Here is a 25,396-nt window from a genome sequence, read left to right on the forward strand (position 1 = left end):
AAAGTGCCTTCCCAAATTATTGGATTGATTGATCCTGGGTTGAATCATGATTTGTATGTTGAAATTATTAAGTCAGTTAAAACTTTTGATTTGGTCATTCCCTTCTTTTTCTTTTCCTTCACAGTAATGTAATATTTTGCAGATCTTTAGCTCTGTTTGTTCTGAAGTTTTCTTGTAGTTCTTCATATAATCAACCCAGCATAGTTCTTAGTTCTTTGTGCATAGTTCTTCACTTTATGATAGTCTTGTTAATTATTCTGAATTTTTTTAACATTTCGTCTTTCAAAATGAAAGCCCTGTTAAAGATCTTACAGACTCAAAAGTTGTGCATTCAAATGCTGACCTTCCTCCACAGGTAGGTAGGTAGCTATCTGTGTAGACTTTGCATGTTCTCCCTCTGTGGGGTTTTCTGGGTCCTCCAGTTTTCCTTTCAGAACAAAACACTGTCCCTGCTAATTGATGATTGCTACCCATTGTAAAAGTGTGTGTATGTTCATCCAGAGTGCATAATTACTTTCACACATTACTTTGGCTCCTATGGCTAGGAGTTGAATTAAGCAGCTTTAAAAATAGATCACCTGAAAATGAATCCATCAATTTCTCCCCAGTATAGAGACAGTGCCCTAGTGTGCTTAGTTTTCCTTAAGGGTACCAGCCTTCAGGCAGCATGAAAATATGTTAGAAGTAATTGTTTTTTGAGCTCTTTAAATGTGCAAATCACTTTCCATTACACACACTTTCACAAGACAATCACTAATCCATCTGATACACCCACTATATATATAGTGAAAGCGACGGTCAGTGATATGGTTTGTTTATTTGTAGCTAGAGATCCACAAAGGGGGAAAATGAGTAGTGTGTCTTGAAATTGTTCTTATTCCTATAGCCTTTGACAACCTATCAGGTGTCACCATCAGAGGCAAATTATTAGACATACAGGTATCAAAGGGAATATATAGCAAGTAAGGGGAGGGGGGCTTGTAAAGGCAGGGGGGATAATAAGGTGGGGTTCGGGAGATGTTGGTCATAAAGTCTTTTTTATTATTTGAGTATTCTTCTTTTTTAGGCCTGGATTCAAGTCCAAGGGTGTGTTAATGGCGTTTTCATTACAGAACCAAGATTTAGCCAGCTCTCTGGCACTCTTGGTATTAGCCCTGAATTTTACTTTCATAGTGTCCCAGTTAAACTTGTGTCTAGTGGAACTTGTATGTGTGTAAATCAAAAACTGTGGATCTTTCCTTCTGACAGCATTGCCATGTACCTGTATACGTGTTGTCGAGTGTTTTAGATGTTTGTTCCGCATGTATACTGCTGAACATGCATTGCAAGAAATGCTGTAAACTGCACCTCTTGTCTCTGTGGTGGTATTTTTGCTTTTGGCATTGAAAAATACAGTCCGTAAAGTGTTTGCCAGTTTGTGAGCAATCTTGATCACAGATCTGGACAGGACACATGCTGTACTTTCTGACACACCAGAATGATTAGGGAAGGTGTGTTAAGTGCGGTGAAAAAACTAAGTTGGATATATATGTGTGTGTGTATATACATATATAGGTATACACACGGGCGGCACGGTGGCGCAGTGGTAGCGCTGCTGCCTCGCAGTTAGGAGACCCGGGTTCGCTTCCCGGGTCCTCCCCTGTGGAGTTTGCATGTTCTCCCGTGTCTGCGTGGGTTTCCTCCGGGCGCTCCGGTTTCCTCCCACAATCCAAAGACATGCAGGTTAGGTGGATTGGCGATTCTAAATTGGCCCTAGTGTGTGCTTGATGTGTGGGTGTGTTTGTGTGTGTCCTGCGGTGGGTTGGCACCCTGCCCAGGATCGGTTCCTGCCTTGTGCCCTGTGTTGGCTGGGATTGGCTCCAGCAGACCCCCGTGACCCTATATTCGGATTCAGCGGGTTAAGAAATTGGATGGATGGATGGATGGTATACACACACATACACTAACTACAGGTTCACGGGGGTCTGCTGGAGCCAATCCCAGCCAACACAGTGCGCAAGGGAGGAAACAAACCGCCAGCCTACCGCAAATATATACATTTATTTATATATATACATTTATATATGATTATATATGATTTACATATATCTAGCGGTGAAGTCCAAACTTGAAAAATATTGATAATGGATAATATGCCATAGAGAACAGTTAGTTTAATATTGTGTTGTCACAGGCGCTATATAGAAGATTTCAGATCTTATTGTTGACCGCATTTCATTTCTGCTCGTCGGACAAAAAAAGCGCCGCAATGCTGTTCACCGCGAGAGGGAGACTGCAGACCCCCAGGAGCTGATGCGGGGAGCAGGCGGTGGAGCTGCGGAGCAGTCTTACCGAATTGTTGTTAAAATGTGCAGGAGACCTGCGGCTCCGGGAACCGTGGTGACAGCTGAACGTGAACGAGCGACAGAAGGCGGCGCCGTGGTCTCCCTCTTCAGCACTGGAGCAGGTAGGTGGTTCCCCGCTTATTGTGGCTTTCCCTGCGGAGCCTCCCATGCGCTCCGACGGTTCTTTTGTTGTGAGGCTGAGACTACAGGCTCACTCATAAGCTGTGGAAAGCTTGCATGTGGCAGAGCACCCCGGGACGTCTGTAAAGCTGCAGCATTCAATACCTGAACTATTCAATCCTGCGCAGGTGAAAGTCTGACGGGGGTGAAGATACAGTGGCAGCAGGGTACATCGTTAACAGCTTACCTTTTACCTTCACGTCGTTTTGCGTTAAATGACTTCGTTTGGGATTAGAAAGTGCAGTTTTATCATTCTTGTTTGTCATCCTAACCCGTGTCCTGAAGATGGGGGTCATTTTGTATGGTTCGAACAGCTCTGAAGGGCACTGCAGTTTTGTCATGCCCCTGCTGCAGTGATGTACATTTGGTTTATTTTATTTATTTATATATTTTTATATTTATTTATTGATCAGGGAAGGCCCAAAGCTTTGATGAGATATTATACTGTGTGGCTAATGTTGTTAGTGCCATCTCATTGGAGCTGCATCAGTGTCAAATTTTACTGTAGGGGGCACTGCAGTGGTATCATTATGTGCAGTGATTGATATTGCTGTGGTATGTTTGTATAGCTTGAAGAGTGGGGATTGCATTGGTTCATTGTTGCCCTAAAAATAAATTACCAGTGGCCTGTGCTGCCATACTAGTAATATCACCTGGGAGACACTATGCTATACTCTTACAGGGCTGCTTTACAGCCACAGTTTACAGAAATGGGCATTGCAGTGATACCTTCCTTTCACTGCAGTGGTATCCTGTAATTTGTGTGCATATGTCACTGGAGGGGCAACACGGTGGCACAGCGGGTAGCGCTGCTGCCTCACAGTTAGGAGACCTGGGTTCACTTCCCGGGTCCTCCCTGCATTGAGTCTGCATGTTCTCCCCATGTCTGCGTGGGTTTCATCTGGGTACTCCGGTTTCCTCCCACAGTCCAAAGACATGCAGGTTAGGTGCATTGGTGATCCTAAATTGGCCCTAGTGTGTGCTTGATGTGTGTGTGTGTGTGTGTGTGTGTGTGCGCGTGCGTCTTGCAACGGGCTGGCACCCTGCCAGGGATTTGTTTGTTGGCTGGGATTGGCTCCAGCAGACCCCCGTGACCCTGTAGTTAGGATATAGCGGGTTGGATAATGGATGAATGGATGGATGTCACTGGAGCACTGTCACAGTTAGAACAAGGCCATTCAGATACTACTGCCTTGTTTATATCAAATCATATATTAGGTCAAGCTTCAACAGAATATTTCTATACATTTTTTTCTTTTATTAGGTTTGACCTTTGGTCATTAACAACAATGACATCGCCTACTGCCAGTACACCTAGTGATGGTGTGCTACCTCATCCAGCAGGAGTAGCCGGTCTGCCCCATGAAGTCTGGCGAGGTTCCTTCCCATCATCCACTACACGCCACCTCAGTCACAGAGCTAATAACTTCAAGAGGCACCCAAAACACAGGAAACTGATCCGACCTTCACCACCTCCACCCCCGAACACACCATGTCCTATTAAGTGCCTGGATCTAACCGAGATACCACCTCGCCGCTCCTTCCGTGAACTGCTATTTAATGGCTGCATCTTGTTGGGCATTGAATTCAGCTACGCGATGGAAACCGCCTATGTAACACCCATTCTTCTCCAGATGGGCCTGCCAGAGCAACTCTACAGCATGGTGTGGTTTATCAGCCCCATACTAGGTAGGCAATAGACCTGCTCCTTTCTAGCTGTGTGTCCTTAAGGTGGCCAGTCCTAAGGCATTCTTCTTCGTCTTCCTCCTTTCAGGATTTCTGCTGCAGCCAGTGCTTGGTGCATGGAGTGATCGCTGCACATCACGATTTGGGAGACGAAGGCCTTTCATTTTTGTTCTTTCTATTGGTGAGCTGCAAATTCCTTTATTTGCCACTTTAAATCTTTGTGATTTGTTTGTAAAGTTACAGCAAGTTACAAGACTGAGATGCTCCAATGAAGTGTCAAATATCTGGAGAGCCTGTGTTTAAGGAGCTTTCCTTGCACTCTTATTGTTAGTGATATTAGGCTTATGCTTACCAGGAATTTTAGCAGAAAAGCAAAAAGGCATTCAGTCCCTTCCAAGATGTCATTCTAAGGCTTTCTTGTACTGTTCTCCCACAGGTGCTCTCCTTGGTCTTTCCCTTCTGCTGAATGGACGGGACATTGGAGTAGCATTGGCAGATACTCCAACTAATCATAAGTGGGGTATCATCTTGACAGTATGCGGAGTTGTATTGATGGACTTCAGTGCTGACTCTGCCGATAACCCAAGCCATGCCTATATGATGGATGTCTGCAGCCCTGAGGACCAGGATCGGGGTCTGAATATCCATGCACTACTGGCAGGTAGGGCTACAAAGCATTCTGATGTCTTGCCAGGCCTTGTTGGTGCCAAAGGGTATAAGCACCAATGCTTTAGTCATGGCAATATTGGTGGGTAGGGAGATGCACATTTTCCATGGTCCTGAGGAAGGGAGCCTTTTGCCCTTTTTGGGACAGAAGGAGATACACCGGTTCCACCTACTATGCATGAACAGTGGTGATTTTATATCTCTTTATACTGACATAATAAATTTACTGCATTGTTTTCTTATTTTAGGCCCTTTACATACCTTGTATATGGTCAGTTCATTTAAGGAATAATTTGCCACCTTGGAAGTGTTGAACCTATTCTACTAAAAACCATTGATGACAATCTGTGTGGCTCTTGACACAGAACTGCTTTTTTCACAGTTTGCAGAGCAGCTACAGTGAAGGCTAGGTCCTTGTACAGACTTGGCATAGAATCTGCACAGGCAAGACAGCATCTGTCAAAAGCAAGGGCCTCTTTACATATGTTTAATTGTGTTCCTTAAGTGTCAACATAGAACAAAACCCATTAGACATATCTGATCTAAAGGCATGCATTTCTTTTTGTCAGTGCATATTAAACATAAAAAAGAACTATTCATCATCTTCTTGGTAAATCTGGGCTTCAATTTTGTTGTTTCTTGGAATGATCAATACAGTAACTCTAAAAGTAACACTTCTTGATATGGGTCCATTAGTCACCATGGTCTTCTGCCCTCCCTATTTTTGAATAAAAAATTCTCCCATTTAATACCAACATATTTGTCATCCCCAGGTCTTGGCGGTGGTTTTGGATATGTGGTGGGGGGTATAAACTGGGATGGGACACAGTTTGGGAGGTCCCTTGGGGGTCAGCTGAGGGTGGTCTACCTCTTTACTGCTATCACCCTGTCTGTAACAACAGCATTGACCCTCACCAGCATCCCAGAGCGCCCCCTTATCCAGTCTCAAGGCATGAATCATAAAAACATTCTGAAGAGCCCCAACTTGGCCCTACCACCTTCACCTCCAGCTAGGCCTGGGGACGAGGACCCCTTGAACAGCAGCCCACAGCCCAGTACCTTGCATCCACCACAGGACCTCCACACCATTAAGCTGTATGCCAGTCTAACGAGCCCCATCTCACCCTTCAGCCCTCTCACTCCAAAATATGGAAGCTTCATCAGCCGAGACAGTTCCCTTACTGGCATCAATGAATTTGCGTCTTCATTTGGAACTTCCTACATTGATAGCGTACTAATAGACTGTTGCACTGGACCACAGGACGACAATTATTTATCCATAACTGAAGCCATGCCTGTCCCACATAGTGATGCCAGTCAGAGTGGCAGCCTGCTCAGGGATGAAATGGATTTCACAGGGAATAGCATGCAGCCCAGCCCACCTCTACTTGGTGACAATGGAGACAGAGAAGGATTCCTCAGTGGGAAGGTCAGTTCTGGTATTCTGAAGAGACCCCAGACTCTAACCCTGCCAGAAGAAACAGTGTTACCAGTGAACTTTCGAACAGAAAATGGTCGCAGGCGAACAGTCACTTTCAGACAGCAGGTGAGATTCATAGGAATATGTGTTTTACCCACTCCTTGGTACCCATTATGATAATTATTTTTTTTTTATTTCTTTCCTCAGGTGGCCAACATCTTGCTAAATGGAGTCCGTTATGATAGCTCACTGACTAGCAGCTCTGAGGTGTCTGACCGCCCTCTTTCCATGAAGCTTCTTTGCTCTTATATCTGGCACATGCCACCAGCACTTCGCCGCTTGTGTACCAATCACTTTTTGGGTAAGTGCAGGTGCTGTATGCAGAGTTTACCATTGTTTTTGTTAAAAAGTGTATAGGGTTTATTTAAAGCAAGCACACCAATACCATTTTAATCACAAGTGAGGAGATGCAATTGAAAGATCCATGAGCTGTATAAGAACACAAAGCTCTTCGGTTCTGCTTTCTGGTCTCTGCAGGTTGGTTGTCCTTTGAAGGAATGTTGCTGTTTTACACAGATTTTATGGGAGAGGTGGTGTATTCAGGGGATCCACAAGCACCTCACGATTCTGATGAGTACGAGCGTTACAATGCCGGTGTCAGCATGGGATGCTGGGGGATGTGCATCTATGCCTTCAGTGCTGCCTTTTACTCTGGTAAGAAGACAAGATGTGTCCACAACAAAAAACAGGAATCTACAGCCTTCCATAAATGCGAGTGAGGCTAAGAAGAGGGGTTCCATGTTGCAACCTGCACTTATATAACAAGCTGTTTTTGGGAATCAATGACTTTATAATGGACTGGTACACATTTAAACAAAGATGCAGTCACTGGGAACATACACAAACATTTCAAACAACTTGCAGTTTCATAGAACAAAATTACTTGCTCAGTACTTAGCAAAAAAGGCAGGTAAATCATAAAATATATGCAGTGCCAGCACAAGAAATACCATGGCACCAGGTACATCACAAAAAATGGAATACACTGAGTAAAATATACCTTTCAGGACTCTTATAGTGTTGTCTGAATGTTTAGCTCAGGATGTCAAACCAGTAACCCAGATAACAGAAAACAGCAAGCTAATGTATTCTTTTGATGCCAATTGTCACTAGCCTCGCTGACATTTAGTAAAACTTTACCCAAATTCTGAGCCTGGTATTAAGCTGGTCCATTCAAATGCCATACTACAACACCTTTCTTACTCCCCGAGAGAAGGCAGCAGTGCCTTCATTTATGTTTGTAGCTTAAGCGAGACTAACTCAATTTGTTTGTGAACACATTCCTGTGTACTCAGTTTAGTAGATGTGATCATTTTTTATTATTTCTACCATCACTTACCATCCTGTAATCAGTACAGAAGAATACATATTTTGACATAGGCAAATGAGATGAAGTTATTGTTGGGGTGCAGATGGGGTCTTCCACTAGTAAAGAACATTTAGGAGGTGCAGTGCATTGGCACCTTCCTAAGCTATAGTCACCATCAGCCCTAATCTGTGTGCATGTCCACCCTTCTACAAAGGTAAAATTGTAACTGTTATTTCATGTCCCTGCATAGCCATCCTGGAGAAGCTAGAAGAACGGTTTTCCATTCGCACTCTCTACTTTTTTGCTTATCTGGTGTTTGGCCTGGGTACAGGACTGGCTACAATATTTACAAACCTCTACATTCTACTGTCACTTTGTGTCACCTATGGCATCCTCTTCTCTTCCCTGTGCACTTTACCATACTCCCTGCTCTGCGAGTACTACCAGAGCCAGCAGGTGAGGCTCAGTTTGTGACAAACACAGTTGTCACATAGATATAACTGTATCACATTATCCTTGGTATGCAGCTCACCTTCTCTCTTCTTGCAGTTTGCAGGCACTGCAGAGGATGGGACACGTCGTGGGATGGGTATTGACATCTCCCTGCTCAGTTGCCAGTACTTTTTGGCCCAGATTCTTGTCTCAATAATGATGGCACCTCTCACCTCCCTGGTAGGTGGGGCCAATGGGGTGATGTACTTTGCTAGTCTGGTATCCTTTCTTGGTTGCCTCTACTCATCACTGTGTGTGATATATGAGCTGCCAGAAGACGACATCGAGACAGAAAATGGCGAAGATCAACCACTGCTTCTCCAAGTGTAGATTTATGTATTGTGTGGGAAGCTTCATCCATTCTGCAGGGTCAAAGGTGCTATATTAACAACTAAAATATCATTTTGCAAAGGAGGTGTGGTCCACTCAGGCCATCCAAGATTGTCCAGACTGTTCTGTACTGACAGCATTTACAGCAGGGATAATGGGACATGCAAACATGGACTTTTTCTGTGGCTAACAGACAAACTTGCTATTTTAATGCACTTAACTTATATGCACTTTAAGGCCTGCATCATTTACAAGGTAGTCAGTGCAGTGTTGTTATTCATCGTCCTCCCCTGGTTTCACCCCCCTCATTGTCACCAAGGTAATGTACCATGCATTCTCGTCTGTATCTTGTGTTGACTCTTTGGACTACTTGCATACCTTCAGGATCACAAGTTAGTCAACTAAAACCACTTCATTATCAATAAATGCTTCTCATGACAACTTGTGTGAAAACTGACTAGGCCTTTGAAAAAGAACATGTGATTAGTCAGACCTTTTTTGCAAGTGCATCTGTTCCTTTAACATTAATTGAAGCAATGAATTCTTAAATCAGGGAACACATATTGATGACTCTTGTGTAGTTCTTTTCAATTCTGAGTATAGATTGACCCTGTAAAAAAGTGATGTCATTAAATCTCCAACTATTGCTTCCATTGTCCACTAGAGGGTAGATGTGCCACAGTGACACTCCAGAATACCAGGCCATTAACTGAAACTCTTGTGTTGTTTAGTCTCTTCCCATCACCTTGTTTTTCTGTTTGCAGCATTTTGAAATCAGAAATTGACAAAACTCATTAGCTGTTACTACAGACAACACCCACCCACCAAACCGTTTTGCACTTAAGGCTCCAGCACATTTACTTACTTCTTATTATCTTTTGTGGTACGAGAAACCTGCTAGAGATTTCAAAGTGAATATTCATGTGGAGCTTGACAGCAGTGAAAACCTACATATGCACAAAAACTATTTCTGGCCACCTTAAATCACTGTTTAAGTCACAAGAGTTCTTGGATTCCTGATCTTCAGTTAAACCACTGCGTATGCTCACTCGCTGAAATGGAAACAGTACTTCAGCATTCAAAACCCAAGCCAACACAACTGAATCACCTCAGTGTAAAAATGTTGTACCAAACCCCCTTAACCAGATGGTGCGCCAAGAGTACAGAACATTCTGAAATGAAGAGGATGCTCTGTTTTGTTCCATTCTTTTGCACTCGTGGCGGACAGGCTCATATCACAGACAACCACACTGCTCACAAGTCAGAAAACACAAGGACACCAAATAATAAAAATACTCATTTAAATAAAAAAGAAAAAAATTTTATTTATAAATGAGAACCAGAATATACAAAGCAGTGACCAGCTGAAAAGGGTATCATTGCTCAGAAGTGCGGACAGGGTGCTGGAGAAACGCTTAGTGTGTTCCCTGTGACCGAAGGTGACCGGGCTGTGTTTCCACAGGGGAAAAAAAATACAAAAGTTGATACAGAACATGACCAAAACCTTTCCACCCATAAGACTGGGAAGTATGTAGCAACAGCAACATCTAACATCCCGAAGAGCATTGCAGTCCCGATGGTACAGACGGCATAAAACTGACCTGAGCGGCCGTTTTCTCAGAACTATTCTTCCACCCCCCTCCCAATCATGAGACCCAGCTTCTTTGGTCTTGACTGGATGCTAAAAAGACTAGGTTTTATACTTCGCACCCACCCCCCAGGGCATAGCTGCATGAGGAGTTTGCACCGACCGGTCAGCCAGCACAGTAGGGCTTGTGCTTTGTATCTGGCCTGCAAACACATAAGTGCATGCTGTAGAGCCGGGAAACCCACCACACAGAATAAATAACATTTCACAAAAACACATCCTCCAGATGTCTGGCTGTGTGATGTTACAGGATTTGGGTGTAATCGCTTCGCAAGATATATAAATTGTAATAGAAAGCACAGCCTCTACCCTGTCAGGCTGACCTTGCGGGCGGAGCTGGGAAAGGGGAGAGAGGGAGGAGGTTTTAGGCTTTTGCTTCAGCTTCTGTCGATTCGCTGCTCTCTGTCTTCTGCTTTTTTGATTCAACTTTCTCCTGGGGGCGGGAAGAGAAGAACGAAACTGCGTTTATTAAAGATATAAGCCGAGCCCGCCCGTCGTGGGGTCAGAAAGTCAGCATGTGCATCCCACGTGGGAAACCGCAACAAGTGTGTGATGTCACACACACGCATCTGGGAGCCAGCGCAACCCTCCCCCTCCCAACTGGCTGCAACGCACAACCATCAACCCACCTCCTCCTCGGCAGGACGTTTCACAGGAGGCCCATCGGTCTCCTCTTCTTCGGCACCTTCTTCTCCCTCACCTTCCTCCTCCTCCTCCCCCTCACCTTCAGCTGAAACCAAACAGAGAGTCATATCCCACTGAACATAAAAGCAAAACATGCGGAAACGAAAAAAGGGGGCCAGTCGGAACAACAGTGGCATACTATCAGAGATATATCCAATCACCTGTTTACTCCCTGGTCCATAGCATGCCCAAAGCGCGTGGTCTGACATTTTAAAAAAAAAGTCAGAGACCTACCTTCTTCATCTTCCTCCTCATCATCTACATCGTCAGGGTTTTCCTCACTATGGTCTGCGCCATTCTCTTCCTAAAAAACAAGTATACCAATGAGATGATGCCTAGGATGCTGGGGTCTCATTGGACTACCTGGCTTACCTTCTCGGCAATATAGTAGAATAAGATACAATGCTCACCATTATGCAGAACACTAGAGACACGTAAAGCAGAAAGACATCAATTTCAGTTATTGAAATTAATATAGTCATCTATCCCCCAACATATACAATATGTATATGAACATAATCCTCAGGTACTTTTTTCCTAGTTACTATCTCATCAAAGCCTTTTGATTATACCTCCCTTTTATAACACTTACATGGACAATGAAACATTACTACCTTATCCGTAAAATAAGTCATGCGTTATTTCCAATATATGACAAGTCACACTTCTTTGTTATAGAGGAGTTTCACTAGATCTAACCAGCACATGGAAAGCCCCACACTTACTGTTCCATTGGCTGGCGTCTCATCACTGCCGTTCTCCTTCTTTTCGACCTCCTCTGCAACGTCCTTCTTCTCCTTGATGTCCTTCTGTAAATAATTAAAAACACAACATTAAACCGACACGCGTCCACAAACTGCCCGACAAGGTGATATAAATGGAGGAATATGCGAGTGAATCGATGCGATTTCCAGGTAAAATCGGTAAATCCGTGAAAATGTTATAAAAGACTACATAAATGAATTAGATAAAGTGTCCAAAACGCATAAGACCGCGTAGCCATCCAGCGTGAAGAATGGCGCGTCACTATCAATCAGTACGACTTAAATGTTGTACGCGCGCACGCGCTCTTCCGAGGAGGGCGCGCGGCGCACAAAGCAGACAAAAGAATCTTCGGAGAAACGTGGCCGTCGCGCTCGCTCGCGCAGCCGAGAAAAAATCCCCCAAGCGTGCTTCGACTTTCGAAAAGGTAAATGTAAACTCGAAGAGCATGACCGCATCGACCTCATCGGCTGTATGGGGAAAATTAACATTTTCCGCCAAAGTTGCGAAATCCGCGTTGAGAAAATGATAAACACTCGCGGTCAACCGTTTCCGCGCTGGTAACGCTCAGGCTTAGGAACGTTGGCCAAACTGTACGGAGTCTTCACCATGCTCTACTATGAAAGCGTTTTGTGGCATCTTTACGTCACAGCACATCAGGAGCTCGGCACAGGCAATAGTACCAAATGGCTACGACACAAAGACAATTGAGATTATTCAACCCCCTCCCCCTTCGCAGATTCTTTGTTCGTGCTATAGAAGCCGTACTTACTTTAGGAGAAACCTCGGCGGTGGTAGTGTCGACTGCGGTGTCTGCCATTCTAAGCTGTTTTCAATGCAGACCTAGAAGAAACTCTACAAAAAAGGGTTTTTACGTTGTTGCGAAGACGAGCACAGCGACCCCTATCTGCCACAAGACGCGTGTAACTCGCAGGCGAGGAGAGGAGTGAAGCAGCTTGCTTCAAACCTCAGAATTAAATAGCGCTCCCCCCGAGGAGCGAGCCGACGAGACACGCCATTGGTCTAGCGCAGTGGTCTCCATAGTCGCGGCATCCTCATAGGTCTCTCTGCCTGTAGATCGTGAACTCACGCTCCCGCCTTTCATACCCCGCCCATTTGTCGAGTTTTCTTTATTTCTGATTCGCTAGCAAACCTGCGCTGATTCCCGCCCGTTATTTAGCACAACAAGGGACTTTCTCGAAGTGCCATCCTCTAGATGTTTAATTGACGCCCATTTGTCAGTGGTCTTTGTTGCTGATTCGCTGGAAGTCGGACGTGGTTCCCGCCTTCCTTGGCTGCGCGAAGGACTTTCTCGACATGAGGTTTAATTGGCTGATTTTAAAGTCAGTCATTACAAAATGGTGTTCAACTTGTATTGTGTGGATTGGATGTTGAGTGTGTCTGTTAATAAGGTCCCGCCGAATTGTTCTTCATGTCCATCTATTTATAACCTTGGAGACGAAAATATTTGGAGCTAAATGTGCAGCCCCTCTAATCGAATCTCCATCCATTAACTTCCTGAACCTGTTTAATCTAATTTAGGATCTGAACTTTGTTTTACAAAATACTGTGTCATGCTTGCTTTAGTCTCTATCTTGGTATAATTTTGGGAGTTTCACGTAACCAATGTGGACATATCACCATGCAACTGCAGGAATGCTGGAATATCCCAATATAAGAGCTTTGACTTGTTGGAACAATTTTGTGTGGTGCATCTATTGAAAGCCCCAAAGAACTTTTGTGTTATTCTTTTCACAAAGAAACTCGCCAAGGTGAAGAGGAAGATTGGGTATTTTGGGGATTTTCTGTTGCTTGAAAGGTGCCTTTCTCCAATCCTTAGTTCGTTCCCTGAGTCCAAATTTGAAAGCCATAGCTTGCCTAGAATGGTCCAGCTACTCTGATTCCCAGAATGTTACAGAGATAGCCAATATGAATTTAACTGCTTAGAAGGCAGTGTAAGGCCAGGCAGCTATAATGGAGGGTAATAGCCAGCCATGTTGAGAGCTTGACTCAATTTCTGTAGCAACTAGGCTTCACATTAGGTTGTTTGACAGGTTTCATATAAGTCCTGGCACAAGCCTGAGCTACAGTGGGTAACACTGCTGACTCAATAAATCCCATCCTTGGCACACTGTGTGAAGTATGAACATTCTGTCCATGTCTGTGTGACCTTTCCTTCTGGTACTCTGGGTTTGAACCCAAATCTCTTGAGACATCAGTGTAAGGTTAACTGACAACTCGAATTTGGCTCTTTGTTAGACTGTGTTTGTGTGACCCCTATGATTAATTGACTCCCAATCCAGGGTTGGTGGTGCTTGCCTTGTACCTAATGTTGCCACAATCTTGAATTAAACATTTAAATCAGTGGGTACAGAATATGGGTGGAAAGTTGTTGTTTTTTTTTTTTGTTTTTTTTTTGGTTTTTATGGAACTGCATTGTTTACTCTAATGCTGTTTGTCCTGATGCATGGCTCATGAAGGGCTTCATAGGATCTAGTGTTGTAAAAATACTATCTGTACTTGCACTGTTTATTCTTGCATATTGTCTTGGCTGGGTTAGACTGTGACTTCTTAAGGACACTTGGGGGTGGACCTGTGGCCAGTCTGAAGAACTCTGGCAGGTGTGAGGCATGCTTAAAGTTCACAGTCTTTGTCCAGTGGCCAAAAAGCGATTAGGAGCTTTAAATGAGGAGACAGCAGACTTTGGATGAAAGAGGGAGCCTCACTGGCTAGAGCAGAAGTCTTTGGAAAAAAAACCCAAGCTCACTTTTTTAAGCACTGGGAGGCCTGTGAAGTATTTGAACAGGATAGTGTATAATCAACTAATTTTAATTCTTTTTATGGAACTTCACAGTTAAAGAGGAAACAAGATTGTGGGCCACAGGAAGTGAGAGTGCAGCATCTTGTTGCACCTATGTGTGGCTGCTCGGTTTGTGCAGCGCTTGTGTCAGAGGCGAGTGTGTGTGAGAGAGGAGGTTGTCAAATGCTGAGTGTGTGTCACCATTAGGTCAGACTACTGTGTGCTCAATGTGTGCAAGAAAAGGTCATGAGGGTATGCAGGGCATATTGTCATGAAAGCTTGTTAATGTGCTGGTTAGGTGGCTGTGTTTCTGCAGGCTAGATGTCTTTGTGCGCATGTGTGGTGCTTGTGGTCAGAGAGGGTTTGTGTTTAATGGCATATGAATGCTTGTTTGGGGTGTGTGAAACAAATGTGTCCACTGGATTTTTGTGCATGGGTGGAGTTTGCATGTTCTCCCCCTGTCTGCGTGGGTTTCCTCCGGGTGCTCCGGTTTCCTCCCACAGTCCAAAGACATGAAGGTTGGGTGCATTGGCGATCCTAAATTGTCCCTAGTGTGTGCTTGGTGTGTGAATGTGTGTGTGTTCTGCAGTGGGCTGGTGCCCTGCCTGGGGATTTGTTCCTGCCTTACGCCCTGTGTTGGCTGGGAATGGCTCCAGCAGACCCCTGTGTTAGGATATAGGGGGTTGGAAAATGACTGACTGTATGTCATGCAGTCATCAGGAGCGATGGCGGAATAAGTGGAGCAATGTGCAGCAGGTTGTCTGGTATATAAATGTGTGCAAGACATGTAGCTGTAGCAGTACTGTTACATGTACAGTGAAATGTGTACTTCAAACACATTGCCATTGTTTGGTGCCATGAGAAACAAGAATGCATTAATAGCAACCATGCTGGTGGTTTTGTGTTTGTTAGCCAGACTGTTAATATAGGATGAAGAGTGTGTGTAGGGCATTTGACTGTAGGGAAGTGTTGGTTTAGTATATATGTTGGCTATGTGGCAGTGTCACATGTTTGTGCAGGATGTTTGGGTACATTTATACTAAGTATATGTTTGGGTCTTCCTGCTCAATTGCATGTGTGGTGTCTCATTATTGCTTTTTCTGGGGGGAAATGTACTCCATGTTTATGATGCAGAGGTACTGTTGCTGTGGGAAACGCTTGTTCTTTGCACACAACTGGATGACACTTTAAACTGCCTGAAAGTGACCTTTGATACAAGTTGTGTACTGCTGTTCTCTACTGTGACATATGACTGCCACTGCTATTCAGTGAATGCTTGAAGAAAGCTGTGGGTCTGTTTTATCAAACAAGGTAAGCAGAGGCTTATACAGTATATTTTATCACATTTGTAGCCTAATATTAACAAAAGTGTCATGTGCATGTCTAATCTGTTGATGCTTCTCTGCTAGCAAGGGTTTACTTTGTCCTTGATGAAGATTCTTCAGTTTTCATTTTTAGAAGCATGGCGCAGATGAGGAAGGTGCATAATGCAGTGCACTCTGATCCTCTTGGCTTTGGCTTTTCAAACTGAGGCTATATCCAGCAGGTTATTCCTTGGACCTATGAGAATGAAATGTTAACTTTGGCTGCATATTGCTTGGTAGGCTTACTTCTGACACCGTCTCTACTTGCAAGGGAGCTTTGTTTGCAATGGCTACTCATGTCGATGTGATTATCATTGGAGCAGGGAATCGTGGAAGTATCTATGCACGCTTTGCTGAAGAGTGTCCAGATCAGATGAGGGTAAGAAATGAGCTTTTTACTGTCATTCCACTAAATTAGCTTAATTTGACTGACATGAACAGAGGTAATCTATGGAAACAGGGGTGGTATAGGATTCTGTGTTCAGTCTTGTCACAACTGACAACAGCTTCTACAGGCTGAGTGTCAGACTGACCACTTCAGATAAGGGAATGCACATCTCATAGACTCTTTGCTACCCTGAGGACATTTTTTTCTTACCATCTTCATGGCTATGAGGCCTAGTAGTGTTTTTAGAAAAAAGACAAAGTTTGATGCCAGCACAGAGTTGCTCACTAGATACTGTACTTTCACAGATCAAAAGGTTATACTATCATAACTCAAGAAGGGTAGATCAGCTCTAGGAACATGCAATTAATTTTTCAGGGCTACACAGTTAGGCAGCAGCAGGATATTGCTACTTTTGACAGTTCACAGCCATCTCTTTAGCCAGCAGGATACAGTGCCATATCATACATACATGGCAAATCGTATATACATACACACACATAGTGTGTGTACATTTGTACAGAATGGCATACACTGACATACCCAGGTAAACACAGATTCAACAAGGCAAAAACTAAGGTAAACTCTAAGACATTCACATAGACATTAGGATAGAGAGGGGGCCCTAATGTGAATTTGGAAAAAGTGGTGTAATGTTGAAGGGTAAGAGTAATGTTGAAGGGTAAGAGAATGAGTGCCATGACCTGTTAGACTGGGTTATGACACTTGACTCAGACCGAAAGAAAGAGGCCAACATATACAAAAAAATAATTATATTTAAATAGTTGCATTTAAATGAGGGATGTGCAAAGGGAGGGAACACAAGTGACTAATAAAGGAAGGTAAAGGAAATAACCTGCAGCCTGTTTCGGGTTAACTGCATGGTATTATATTACAGTCTAGCAAGATGGGGGGCTTCTCATGTTACCCACCAATGTTGCATCACTTGTCTGAAATTCATCTTTATAACTCTCCTTCTCTGTGTCTCTCTCTCTATCTCATCCAGTAGATATGTTGTTCCCCACAATTCTCTTCCTTGACTCTATATCCCATGAGCTGTTTTTAAATACCATCCTGGGTCATTTTTTGCCATGATCCAAAATTACATCCAGGGTAAATGTGCCCTGCATTTTCTCCAGAGACATCAGGCTAGATGCACACCTGAGCCTCCCACTGCCCTTAAAGAGCCAGGTTTCCAAGGTAGCTCCTTTGCTGCTTATCTTATTCAAAGAAAAACATGGTGTCAAATGTTTCCTCTGGGGTCTCTACATCCTTAGTCGACTAAGAGGTGTTGCCACATTTTGCATTTCTACTCTGGGATACTCTCTCTCTTAAAAGAGGGTCGGAAAATCCTAGCAATTAATGGGTTGTATGGCTCCTGCATGGAATACTGCCCCCTTCTAATAACACATGTCATCCCTGCTAAGGTCTCCCTCGCTCTTCCTCTCTCTCACTAATTTCTACTAGGGCATTGCTCAGCCCAAAGTACTCATCAGATCAGTACCAAAGACTTGAATGACAGCATGACATGACCAGTTTAACTTGCCCACAATTAAATTGATTAATGTTAACACTTGTTCTCTTAAAGGTGGTTGGAGTGGCAGATCCAAATCCTTTTGCCCGGGATGCTTTCAAGCAGAGATACAGAATTGAGGAGCAGAATGTGTTTGTGGGTATGTGGAGTATGGTGGGTTTAAGTTAGGCCTAATTTTGTATCAGACAGGCATTGGAAACTTACATAGCTGTTTTGTTTTCAGACTGGCATGAAGCAGCTAAGAGGGAAAAATTTGCTCACGCTGCCATTATCTGTACACCAGACCACCTCCACAAGGTAGGATTCTGACAGAAGAAGCACATTTCTATTCTCTGTTCCTCATTTACTTTTTTGTACTACTTTGGCCTGCAGGAACCAGCATTGATGTTTGCAAAGCGAGGCTACCACATATTGCTGGAGAAGCCCATGTCGGTGAGTTAAGAGTAGTATTGAAATGCCAAAATAAAGTAATCCAATGCTTTTTGAGTTTAAACGTCATCTGGGTAGCCTTCTTCTTTGAATTGTTGTTTACTCTACCTCTAGCACTCTGTCTTTTCTTTTTTCTAACAGTCCAGTCATTCATTTAAAGTAAGTTCAGGATTTGCACAACCATTTAGGCAAACTACCCATTCGCAGAGGGTGGCGGAATTTGTGGGGACGGTATTTTTTTAAACAACACTGATACTGACTTACAAACATTTGGCGTCAATACACCATTCTGACTCCCAATAACCTTATTACATTGTAACAAGCAACAGAACAGAAGAGAAAGGCAGCTGTGCATATTTATTTTTAAAAACCAGAACATAGGATAGGCAGATCACTAAACCTTCTTGCTGTTATAGAGAACCATAGGAAATACCACCTAAAACAACAAATATGCTGCTTAACATGCAAACGAGTTACACCTCACATCATGTTGTCCTTTCAACAAGCACACTTCGGCAGACCTTTCTTCATGAAGGCAGACCTGCTGACTTATGGCCACTTCTTTGCAATGCCTTTTTACGTGAACCAGCAGCGCTCCTAACTTCTGCCTCCTTGTTCACTCTACTACATGCAAAACTTTGGCTCTTCCATCTGGCTGCTGTCTCCATCAGGGGATCCTCCTTATGTAGGCTGCTCCTCACTGTCCCCTTCTAGAACTGACAGACCCCCTGACTGTGTAAATCAGGAGGCTGGTCCAACATCATCTGTAAGTGCTGTCCCCTTTAAGTAAACCTGCAGGTACTTGGTCCAACACAACTGATGAGTGCTTCAGTCTTCTGGCTTGTAAAATATTGTTTTATATTTTACATACTATTACTGTTTGGTCTCAATGACCTACAATAGCTCTTTATAGATGGTCTTGTAAAATCTGAAGATGCTGCAGTGTACTTCGCTTCAGAAAGGTTGTCTTTATGCTGAATGTCCTTGTTTCTTTATTTTCTTCAGATGCAGGGTCATAGTTTTACATTTGTTTTAGCTTTGTTTTACTTTCAGCAAAGTTGCTCTTTATGTTATTTTTCATCCTTATTTTGACATGGAGTTAATGGAAACTTTGGGTACTTGGGATATTTTTCTTTCCTCTCCTTCCTTTATTCTGCAATCATAGTACATTGGCATTACACACAGTTTTAGAAGGATCATTTATGTGCCTATGATGACTCCTCATAATATGAGAAACAAAAGTACTCCATGGCTGGCACTGCTTAGTCACTGAAATGGTCAGCATATGCTTACAGTCTGGGTGTTTCTTGAATTGCATACTTAATACTGTGTATATCATTGCTGTTTTGTATTACTATAATAATAATTATTATTATACTATATTAGTATTTACATGAATAAAATTAGTGAAATGAGTGAATATTATAAAAAGAAAACATATAGCAGTCATTTGTGTGGTTTATGTACAGCATTTATGTGGTTTGTATATAATATACAGTATATGTCCTTATGATTAATATTATTTTCTGTAACTGTATCAATCGTGAGTGAGCTAGTTGAAACAATTGTTTTTAAAAAAAGTGTTTTTAAGTTCACAAAGATAAAGTCAAGAAAAGACCAGTTTAAATTTAATTGATTTGTATTTTTATAGTTGTAAATTACTTATTGAAACATATTATTATTGTTGTTTATTCTTTTGTTTGCAAAATGAAACTACAATCAAATAATTATCCTATTTATTATTGTGTTATAATTTTATTTATACATATATATGTGTTTCATATTTTTAAATAAAATTTTCTCAGTTCTAAAATTCCAAGTCAAATGTATATTCATTACTTAATATCTGTATTAAACTGTTAGCTTTCTTTAGCATCATCAACTAAGAATTTTGAACTTCATTAAAACAAATACAGTATATCCCGTAGGCCACATCAAATACATACATGAAATGTGTATATATACATTAATTCATAATCTAGCTGTGGTACCAGACTACAACAAATGTTATATAGGTAAAACTACATCAAAGGTTGTAAAACTTAAATAATCCTACATTTTTTAAACGAATGTGCCATTAAAAGGGTCATGCATGTTGCTTGGGGTGAGGGGTGCCATTTACAGCTTCACCTAAAGCAGCAACAATGCTAGGGCCGGCCTTGAGTAACTTGTTACTCATTAAGGGTACTGGGACACAGATGTAAACTGGATAATACTAATTTCCTTCAAATATTAAGATGCATTTCTTCATGCAGAGAAGTAAAATAAGGACCCTAAACCAGGTTTAGTTCAAAGTGGAACCTTCCTGATCATCAGATATCAACAATGTTTATAATTCTTTGGTGTAGAAGAATGAGCAAGTTATGCTGAGCTCAGGAGCTTTTCTCAAAAGAAAAACTTTTCTTATATTTTTATGTTCTTAGGTGACTCCTGATGACTGCTTGGAGATTGTGTCTGTCTGCTTGGAGAGTGCTGTTCTACTTTCTGTTTGCCACGTGCTCAGATATTCACCTGCCGTTCGCAAGATAAAGGTATGAGATAGCACACTTTCTACTAGACAGTGGAATTCAGTTACAATGGGCTGTCTTAGCTCCTGTGTGCTACATTTGTGACTAAAATGCTGAATGCAGTCTGTCATAAGTGCAACCTAATAAAAGATGACCTGAAATGAAACAATCCAAGACATAATCAAAACGCAGAGGAGCTTCTGCTTCAACACCTATCTGTTTTTGTAGTTCTGGCCTCCTCCAGCTCAGTTCAGGGCCCATCTTGCATTAGTTGGGAGACATTGTGAAGGGAGGCGTCAGCCTTTGTACTCCATTTCCTGTCTCAATGAGCGGGGGAGGAACAAGCAGAGAGAGAGCGAGAGAGAGGCCAGAGCCAACGATAGTAGGGGGAGGGGTGCTCTTAAGAAAGCCGAACATGTACGTTTGGAAATTTCCAGTCATTCCTAACCACTGCCTGCTTCTCATTGGCCAATGCTTCCAAACTAGGTAATCATTGGTCTCGATTATCCACATTCCTGTCCACAGAGACATCTCATTGGCCCTAACCGCAGTTTGTCTAGGCACACATTATCTGTTCAGAATTTTTTTTTCGTTTAACATGAAGCCATTGACAGGCTGCTCATCTCCATTCCACCTCTGAGGTGGATCTGAAGTCACTTTTTTTATGCCTTAATGTTGACCTAGAATAATGTTGACCTAGAATTATGTCGCCGTCTATCCCCTGCCTCCCAAATTACCGACCTGCCCCAACTAACTGTGTTACCTGAGAATATTTTCATTGGACTGAATCCAAATAATTGTTCTTTGGCAGGAGCTAATTGATTCAGGGGCCATTGGAGATGTCATCCATATCCAGCACATGGAGCCGGTAAGTGATAAGAGGACAGGGCACAGGTGAACTCCCAATGGCCATCAGCCAGCATGGATTGATCTGTCTGTTTGTCCCTGCAGGTGGGCTTTTATCATTTTGCTCATTCTTTTGTGCGAGGGAACTGGTGTAAGGAATCCGAAAGCTCATTCTCTTTACTGGCTAAGTCATGCCATGACATTGACCTGATCTTGTACTGGTTGGGCAACCGTAGGTATGATCATGATTCAGGTCCCCTCTGCCTCCTAAAAAATATAATACCAGCCATGGTCCAGTACGAGAAGTTTTAGAGAAGAGGCTCAAAATTGCTCTGTAGTTAAATCATTGTGGCTTTCTTCTGTTTCAGATGTTTAAAGGTCTCATCGTTTGGAAGCCTAAGTCATTTTTCCAGTGACAACAAGGTGAGTATTTGGGTTGGGCACTTTTGCAGAGTTTCAGCTAGTCACTAAATCTGAACTTAATTGTCACCTATAGCCATCTGGTGCCACAGCCCGTTGTCTAGATTGTCCTGTGGAACAGCAATGCCCCTACTCTGCCAAGAGGATCTACCTGGATATGGTCAGACAGGTAAGACTCCCAGCAGTCCCTCTAAAATTTTCTAATTTTACTATCCTCTTCCCACCCCCATCTTAAGGGGGGCTAAGCAGATGGCTCTATTGTCACATGCAATCCTACTGACAATGACTCTTTTAAAAGCCCTGGCCTGGCATTGTGTGCTGGCCCTCCGCACAGCAGATGTGGGGCTTACCTCCCTCCTTTTTTCTACTCTCATTCCTACCTCTCTCCCTTCCCCCACTTCCTGCTTCTCCATCCCCCACTGTTCTCTCCTGCCTTTCTTTCGCCTAGCTACTGACTTTTTTTTCCCTTGTATGTGTCTCGTGTAATTTCTCTAGGTAAGTTTGACTCGGGCATTGTGCCACTTCTTGTTTGCACTACCAGAGACCATTCAGTTGACCCAGAGACTATGTTTGAATTGTGAGTCAAGTGGCTGCGGCGCCATCTCTGCTGAAGCTGGTGTTGGGTTTCGGTGTCTATTGCTTCAAAATTGCATGGAAAGTAAGGGACTGTTGCAAGCTTGGCCAACACTGCAATAGCCATCTGTGCCTTTCATGTACTAACTACTTCATGCACTGTGGTGTATCTTTGTGCTCCCCCTTCTTCTAATTAATAATTTTTACCCAATCTGTTCAGTGCTTCTTGAGCATGTACTGTCAGGTTTTCGACTGTTTGACCTTGTCCTCTTCTACATTAGTCATTCTTTCTCTGCCCTGCTTTGCCCTGTTTGAGCTGCCCTTCCTCTATGTTGCTCCAGAACAATGGTGATAAGCAAGGTGATTCGTTTAATCTATCCCCTATCCAGTGGAGTCTGGCACTTTGACAGCCAACAAAGACCTTCTGCAGAAAGAGGAACAGTGCTACTTGTGCACAAAATTTCCACCAGCATTTTGATTTCACACACCTTTACTTGCCAAATGGTACTAACGTGAGAATGTAAATTAGGCTGCCATTTTCAGTTAATGAAGCCTACTTTATTTTTCTAGGGATGTGTTGGTTGGCCAGTTTCAGTGCTCTGTCCTACCTCTAATGTGGACATTGAATCAGTCACTCTGGCTCTCCAGACTGGTCCATATGGACGCTGTGTTTACTCCTGTGATAATGATGTTTGCACTAATCAGGTGAGAAAAGATCTGGGATCCCGTAATCCTCTTTGTTCCTGCACCCTCTAAATCCATTCCTATTGGTGCTTTTTAGGTTGTGAATATGGAGTTTGAAGGAGGCCTCACTGTTGCCTTTTCCATGGTGGCATTCACAGAGAGGCTGAGTCAGCGCATTACAACTATTTCAGGGTCAAAGGTAATAGAGGCCTAGATGATTGCTATCCATATCTAGAAGCATTACACTAACATTTTCAGCTAGAAATATGGCATTTGTGCATCTGTTATTGTGATGTTTGTGATGCCAAGAACAAGGTTTAGATTGTTTTGGATAGAGTCCACTGCCCCCCTGTGGTTGTCATGCTGCAGAAGCAGGCTTGTTGGAGTTTCTGAAGACGGCAAAGAGGAGGAGGGGTTGTTGTCTGAGCTGGCTAGAAAGGAGGAGTTCTTTGCCCACAGAGGCCTTCTGCCTGCTCCAATGCACCAGAGCTTCCGCTGTAGCTTTGGCAGAGCCACTCCAGACGGGTCTCAAAGGGGACCGCGCCCACAGCTGCCTAGTGACGACTTCAAAGAAAAACAATGGCCCTTACTGGCAAAGAGAGAAATCCATTCAGCCACGGGAATTTGTTGCCTAGCAACCAGCCTAAGATGGGAGTAGGAGAGAGAGAGAGAGAGAGAGAAGGGGAAAGCAGGCAGCAGGGAGAGGTGAAGCAGTGCAGCTGGCACCTGGCATGTGTGTTTCCTCATTTATAACCGAGTACAGCTGGTCAGGAGAAAGAAGATGAGAGATAAGGGTAGAAGCAAAGGTCTCCTACTCCCACTGGAGAGAGACGATTGAAAGTTGCCAGCTCCCTACAGTGACTAGAGGATACAAAGCATGTAGTGAACCTTAATGTCTTCTGTATATGAGAGACCCTGGTGTGATTCTTCTGTGCTATGTGTATGTCTCTAACGGACAGCTGCCACCAATCTCCAGGGTTGCTGTCATGTTGGAGTCACAGACTAAGGGCTGAAATAGGCTGCCAAGTGGGCGTTTGTATTAAAAAAAAAAATGACACGGACAGTTACATAGAATGGGATGAGCATTTGGAAATGAGGCGGGGCTTAAACCACTCTAACGAATGCTTCTGCTGGCAACAGAGCTGTTGTCATGGAAAAAATGTTGCCTTAGTGACCAAGGAAAAGGGAGGGAAGATGAAGAGAGAAGATTGCAAAGAACAGGAGGACATATTTTGAACAATTATTAGCACTGCTGTGGCTACTAGCTCAGCTGCCTTACAGTAAGTCCATTACCTGCACCTATCTTCTTCTCCTAATCCTTTCAGAAGAGCAATTAAATATCTTCAATATCCTCTAAAGTGACCTAGGCAGCCTCTAACCCTTTGACTTGACTCGACTCTCTTACGCCAATAGGCTATGTGACCCATCCACCCTCTGGCTTGTTGTGATAAAGTTTTTCTTTCTTTGGCAGGGAGAGCTATCTTGCAACAATGACTCTGTGGTGCGGGTTTTTGATTTCCTGACCCAGAAGGAGACCGTTCATCATGTGGATAATGCAGGATTACGGGTCAGCTCTCTCCGAGCACACGGGGGCTCTGATTATTACCTCATCAAGGATTTTGTGGCTGCAATAGCAGTAAGTATAAATAAGCATTGTAATTTCTGCACCAAAATGTAAGTTTTTGTTAATTGTTATTCCATGCAATCAGGAACCAGCCCCAAAGTACTACTATATTGCTTTAGCCAGTAAATATGAAACAGGCAATTCTGATCACTCACTACTAGAATCATGACATTTTGTCATTTAAAATTGCAGAGTCACTATTCTCATGGGAATTCTGCAGAAAATGCCATTTTGATGACCATTAAGTAAACACCTAGGTGTTTTGACTTCACATTGTCACTCCCCACTTGTGACAGTGAAACTGTACCTCTGTAAATAATAATAAGACATTGTTTGTCTCCCTACAGTCTGGTGATGCAGCACTGATCCAGTCAGGCCCAAAGGAGACCCTAGCCAGCCATCTTCTGGTATTTGCTGCTGAGCAGGCACGCAAGGAGAACCGAATTGTGTTCTTTAAAGAAGAGTGGGCAGAAAAACTGGCCCAAGGAACAATGGGGCCAAACACAGCTACCCCCATTTAGCTCTAGTAGTTAATGTGATCAGAAACAAAATTTAGAGCTGAAAGGCATATATGATTATGCAATCATGTTATAGTTGCACTCAAAATGCTTTACTGCAGAAAACATTACTAACAATTATAAATAATTTATAAAATTGTTTACATTTTAT

General features: G+C 43.1%; 3 protein-coding genes across 6 annotated transcripts; 2 read left to right on the plus strand and 1 right to left on the minus strand.

Moving 5' to 3' along the window:
* The first annotated feature begins 2,244 nt into the window (after positions 1-2,244).
* Positions 2,245-9,931, plus strand: slc45a1 (solute carrier family 45 member 1). 2 transcript variants are annotated; one of them, XM_039756210.1, is made up of 9 exons: positions 2,245-2,446; positions 3,769-4,193; positions 4,279-4,371; positions 4,627-4,851; positions 5,630-6,402; positions 6,484-6,637; positions 6,853-6,990; positions 7,896-8,101; positions 8,195-9,931. In XM_039756210.1, the coding sequence occupies exons 2-9, from the start codon at positions 3,794-3,796 to the stop codon at positions 8,465-8,467; spliced, it is 2,262 nt and encodes a 753-aa protein (XP_039612144.1). In that variant the 5' UTR covers positions 2,245-2,446; positions 3,769-3,793; the 3' UTR covers positions 8,468-9,931. The 2 variants fall into 2 exon arrangements, with proteins under 2 accessions (XP_039612144.1, XP_039612143.1); XM_039756209.1 differs by having other exon boundaries at positions 2,246-2,446; positions 6,814-6,990.
* On the minus strand, positions 9,773-12,522 carry si:ch211-222l21.1 (prothymosin alpha). Its single transcript, XM_039756216.1, has 5 exons — positions 12,334-12,522; positions 11,525-11,608; positions 11,034-11,103; positions 10,745-10,845; positions 9,773-10,548 (listed from the first exon to the last, which is right to left on the minus strand). Exons 1-5 carry the CDS (start codon positions 12,379-12,381, stop codon positions 10,480-10,482), a joined length of 372 nt encoding a protein of 123 aa, XP_039612150.1. The 5' UTR covers positions 12,382-12,522; the 3' UTR covers positions 9,773-10,479.
* zgc:154075 (uncharacterized protein LOC556929 homolog) lies at positions 11,882-25,386 on the plus strand. Of its 3 annotated transcripts, none has more exons than XM_039756212.1 (14): positions 11,882-11,988; positions 15,966-16,104; positions 17,699-17,783; positions 17,868-17,941; positions 18,017-18,076; positions 20,497-20,604; positions 21,392-21,448; positions 21,532-21,662; positions 21,795-21,849; positions 21,923-22,015; positions 22,990-23,124; positions 23,201-23,302; positions 24,575-24,739; positions 25,075-25,386. In XM_039756212.1, exons 2-14 carry the CDS (start codon positions 16,012-16,014, stop codon positions 25,246-25,248), a joined length of 1,332 nt encoding a protein of 443 aa, XP_039612146.1. In that variant the 5' UTR covers positions 11,882-11,988; positions 15,966-16,011; the 3' UTR covers positions 25,249-25,386. The 3 variants fall into 3 exon arrangements, with proteins under 3 accessions (XP_039612146.1, XP_039612149.1, XP_039612148.1); XM_039756214.1 differs by lacking the exon at positions 11,882-11,988 and adding an exon at positions 14,988-15,672; XM_039756215.1 differs by lacking the exon at positions 15,966-16,104 and having other exon boundaries at positions 11,891-11,988; positions 17,868-18,076.
* Positions 25,387-25,396: the final 10 nt, after the last annotated feature.

This window comes from Polypterus senegalus, chromosome 6 (assembly GCF_016835505.1).
Source record: "Polypterus senegalus isolate Bchr_013 chromosome 6, ASM1683550v1, whole genome shotgun sequence".
In the NCBI taxonomy this organism is placed as follows: domain Eukaryota; kingdom Metazoa; phylum Chordata; class Cladistia; order Polypteriformes; family Polypteridae; genus Polypterus; species Polypterus senegalus.

Excerpts from the sequence above, each read along its gene's own strand:
- slc45a1 (XM_039756209.1), top strand. The coding sequence starts at position 3,794 with ATGACATCGCCTACTGCCAGTACACCTAGTGATGGTGTGCTACCTCAT. Across the intron at positions 4,372-4,626 it reads CATTTTTGTTCTTTCTATTG|GTGCTCTCCTTGGTCTTTCC; the intron begins GTGAGCTGCAAA and ends GTTCTCCCACAG. Across the intron at positions 6,638-6,813 it reads GTGTACCAATCACTTTTTGG|GTTGGTTGTCCTTTGAAGGA; the intron begins GTAAGTGCAGGT and ends TGGTCTCTGCAG.
- zgc:154075 (XM_039756212.1), top strand. The coding sequence starts at position 16,012 with ATGGCTACTCATGTCGATGTGATTATCATTGGAGCAGGGAATCGTGGA. Across the intron at positions 16,105-17,698 it reads AGTGTCCAGATCAGATGAGG|GTGGTTGGAGTGGCAGATCC; the intron begins GTAAGAAATGAG and ends GTTCTCTTAAAG. Across the intron at positions 20,605-21,391 it reads CTGCCGTTCGCAAGATAAAG|GAGCTAATTGATTCAGGGGC; the intron begins GTATGAGATAGC and ends GTTCTTTGGCAG.
- si:ch211-222l21.1 (XM_039756216.1), bottom strand. The coding sequence starts at position 12,381 with ATGGCAGACACCGCAGTCGACACTACCACCGCCGAGGTTTCTCCTAAA. Across the intron at positions 11,104-11,524 it reads AGACGCCAGCCAATGGAACA|GAAGAGAATGGCGCAGACCA; the intron begins GTAAGTGTGGGG and ends CTTGTTTTTTAG. Across the intron at positions 10,549-10,744 it reads AACGTCCTGCCGAGGAGGAG|GAGAAAGTTGAATCAAAAAA; the intron begins GTGGGTTGATGG and ends TCCCGCCCCCAG.